We start from the raw sequence: 4,268 nt of genomic DNA on the forward strand, positions 1-4,268 counted from the left end.
CGACTTGCTTTTGTGTATATATGAATCGTAGTGGGGTTAACAAACACACGATCGCCGAGTGGAACGCCACGCGTACGTTCTTTATTTCATCACTGATGCATCAACGGTTGATATTAGTTTTGATCTTTAGATAAATAATATTAAGAAAAAGACTGCGAAAATGTGTCTATTCACGCCACACTAGAGTCGTCAAGTTGCTTAAAAGCCATTAGAAAAAATAATACTTGAAATTTGGTAAGAAAGAAACACACACATGATATTTCTGTTTTTTTTTCCTTTATATATTTAAGTTTTCGATCCACCAACCTATGGGTTATTATAAAAAGTTTTCTCTGCAACAGATAAAAATGAAACAAGCAATTACACGGTTTGTTTGTTATGAACAACATTTGGGTTGTATACAATGATGGACAACATAATAAGAACACTATTATTTTCTATCACCTTTTAAGAGAGCTAGTGAAATATAGCATGTTGATAGTGACGGTTAGCTAGTATGGCCCTGTTCGTTTGCTCACACAGGTGATCTATCTGGGTGAAGATGCAAATCGATGTTCGTTTTGTGCATTATAATGATACATCCAGATGGATCACCCAGCTGAATTTTTAAAAACTCATCTCAAATTATCATCCAAATGAAGGTGAGTCTTGATGGTGCATCTGGATGCAGATGCATCTAGTTCAGTCCAAAATAATTAATGACAAAAATGACTTTTTTAAATCAAAATATTATTTTCAAACCGTAAATTCTATTTTCTTGCATATACATTTTTCCGCTATAACCAAAAAATACATTTTCTCGCAAAAACTGAAAAACACACATTCCCGCTAAAACCGCAAGATGCGTTTTTCCCGCAAAAAAAAATGTAAAACGCACATTTCCATAAAAACACATTTTTCGGTCAAACCAGTAAAATCGCACTTTTCGACCAAAACCGAAAAACGCATTTTCCCGTCAAAAACGAAAAAACGCATTTTCCCGTCAAAAACGAAAAAACGCATTTTCCCGCCAAACCCCAAAAAAACAAATTTTCCCGCCAAAACCCAAAAAATGCATATTCCCGCCAAAACTCCAAAAAGCATTTTCCGGCCAAAACCGCAAAAAACATTTTCTCGCCAAAACCGGAAAAATGCAATTTTCCCACCAAAACCAGAAAAACGCAATTTTCCCAACAAAACCGGAAACACAATTTTCACGCCAAAACCGGAAAACAGAATTTTCCCACCAAAACCGGAAAACGCAATTTTCCCGCCAAAACCGGAAAACACAATTTTCCCGCCAAAACCGGAAAAACGCATTTTCCTGCCAAAACCAGAAAAACACAATTTTCCCGCCAAAACCGGAAAACACAATTTTTCCGCCAAAAATGGAAAACGGAATTTTCCCACCAAAACCGGAAAAACGCATTTTCCCGCCAAAACCAGAAAAACACAATTTTCCGCCAAAACCGCAAAACACAATTTTCCCACCAAAATCGCGAAAAAGCTTTTCCCGCCAAAATCACGAAAAAAACTTTCCCGTCAAAATCGTGAAAAAAAACTTTTCTCGTCGAAAACACTTTTCCCGCCAAAACCGCAAAAATACACTTTTCCCGATCAAACCGGAAAAATGTATTTTTCCGCCAAACCCATAAAAACGTATTTTCCGCCGAAACCACGAAAATACACTTTTTCGCCAAAAACACATATTTCCTCAAAAACTGCAAAAATATTTTCCGCCAAAACAGTAAAAATGTTATTTTTCCGCCGAAACGTAAAAAAATATATTTTAGTCATTTTATTAACAAGTCCACCTGGATGCAGATGGAAGTTAAAAAATGAAAAGCAAACGAACATAGTTGCATTCAGATGATTCATCTGGATGCATGGACGAAACGAAGAAACGAACAACACCCAAATGGAGCATCTAGATAAGACATCTAGATGGACCATCTGGATGCATCTTCCAGATGTACAAACGAACAGGGCCTATATCCATCAAATTTGATTTAGTGTACAGAGTTAGCATCTTTTAGATAGATTTTGTTATCGCCAAATTTAACACTGGCTAACATCTAAAGATCAAGTAAAAAGCTCAATCAAATTCTGTGAGGTTCAATGTTTGTTTCCTTTGTTTTGAAGAAATATAAAAACACAATTCTTATATATTTGGAATTTTATATCAAATAAGCCTCACATAGGATACGTTTATAAAATTAGAAATAGGAGAAATGAAACAATTAGAGGCGCAGCTCATGTGGTACAAGCCAATGATCTTTTGCACCAATCCTCAATAGGTCGCAGGTTCGAACCCAACTTCTGCCTCCCGGTTTTGAATTTTTTTCCCCCGGTCACCGGTAGATGATGATGCTACATATTCCACTCGCCGGCATCAATATCGGCACAGTAGATGTATTCTTCTCCAATTTTCTTCTTAGCCTCAAATTCACGACCATATTCACCGTCGTTATCATCCCGCCGCCGTTCCAATCTGGTATCACTTTTACAAGAGCCTCCGCCATTGCTGCAATCTCGTCCCATCTTAAATCTCACACTGGCTCTCCTCAGCGGTAAACGACCGGAGCTTCTAACTCCGGAAGTCTCCACAAAAGTTTCACGTCCAATAACAGAATCAGAGTTCTCCCACAGATGATCAGATCTCTCCTTCGTGTATGGCTCGAGGTAGAGGCTAGAGTCCGGGAAAGGCGGAAGCCAAGCTGGAAATGATCTCATCTCCGGTGATCGAGCCATGCGTGTCGAATCTCCTCCGTGTGATCCGCTGGTTTCTAGCCTGGGTAACGGCTTTGCGAAAGGGATCTCAAAAGCGGATGCGACGAAATCGGAGAGGTTACGGAGGACAGCTGATTTGATCAGGCAGTGCGATTCGGTGTTGTGCAACGTGGATCCGCCGGGGAAACAATCGGAAGTAGATAGAGCCGTGTCTTGGAGACCATTGACGATGTCGAAGAGGTTAGCCTCCGTGCGATTAGCTGAGTTTGAGAACGACGCGGCGAGTTCGGCGATGGATTGCAAGAACTTGGTGGTGATTAGGGTCAGAGTGTTGAGGGTGGAGGAGGTATCGGTGGATGTGTATCCAACGGAGAGGCAGATTTGGCTGACGGCGACTCTGGTGAGAGAGAAGGAGAACTCCGCCGCTGATTGGTCGTCGGGTGCTTCAGAGTTTACTCTGGCTTTACGCCGTCTCTTCTTATTCATTGGAGGTGGAGATCTTTTAGAGGATCGAGACTCGAGAGAGAGAGAGGAGGCGAATTGCAATTGTTTAAAGAGTGAATTTAAAAAGAACCCTAAATTCACAAGTTTTGAACCGGCGCCCCTTAGGTTAATAGTCTAAAATCCAGCATGAACGAACCACGAAACCATTATATAAGCTTCTTGTTTATTTTGTAGAAAGAAAAAATAAGTCAATGGATAAATGAGAAAAGCCATGTCCCCCATTAGCTCTGGCCCATTTGGCTCTCGATTCCGATTTGGTTATTTGGTTATATAGGTTTCGAATCCATTTCGGTATTTAGAAAATTCGGTTAGCTTCCGGTGGTTCAGGTAACAAAGTTAGGAACCAACTAATATCCTTGATGATTTTTTTTCCGTTTTTTAGATTAATTCAAGTTAAAAAAATAGAAAATTCAGATTTTTATTAAATATCAGAATTTTCAGGTTTTCGAAAATAGATAATTTTAAATATTTTAGATAAAATTATTATGACAAATTGATTTTTCTGGGTATTTCAGTTTATAAAATATTATTTTAAAGTTTTTAGTTATTTTAAACCAAATATAGTTAATATTTATGAAATTGCCAAGTGTGACTCAAAACTTGGAGTCAAACCCAAAACAATACCCCAACTTGGGTCAAAGGCAAAAGTAACCTAAAAGGCTATTGAAATTACAACTATCCCCTTGTGACCAAACAAAAAAACGAATTTTTTTTACGTTTCTACCCCTCGCAAGTCGTCTGTTTAGACGACTTGAAAATAAGTCGTCCAGACGACTTAACTGAAAGTCGTCTGGACAGTTAGTCTTAAACATAATTTAAAAATTTTGTAAAAAATATTTTGATAAGTGAAAAATGGGAATTATGTAATTAACATATGTCTTAGGAGGTATAAATTAAGATATAACAAATTTCAATTGTTTTCAGCATAGATGAGTGAAAGTAGTGAGTCATGATATTCTTTAGTTTATGTTTCATCAACATATGTTGTAGTATTGTATGTGTTCTTAGGGTTAGATTTTGGAAAGCATTAAAACCGTTTTTGAAAATTTTTAAAA

General features: G+C 37.9%; 1 protein-coding gene across 1 annotated transcript; it reads right to left on the reverse strand.

The window, feature by feature from the left end:
- Positions 1–2,120: 2,120 nt before the first annotated feature.
- LOC106364385 (transcription initiation factor TFIID subunit 8) lies at positions 2,121–3,448 on the reverse strand. The gene has a single exon (XM_013803972.3). It carries the CDS (start codon positions 3,193–3,195, stop codon positions 2,350–2,352), a length of 846 nt encoding a protein of 281 aa, XP_013659426.1. The 5' UTR covers positions 3,196–3,448; the 3' UTR covers positions 2,121–2,349.
- Positions 3,449–4,268: the final 820 nt, after the last annotated feature.

The sequence above is a fragment of the Brassica napus genome, chromosome C5 (genome assembly GCF_020379485.1).
Source record: "Brassica napus cultivar Da-Ae chromosome C5, Da-Ae, whole genome shotgun sequence".
Lineage (NCBI taxonomy): Eukaryota > Viridiplantae > Streptophyta > Magnoliopsida > Brassicales > Brassicaceae > Brassica > Brassica napus.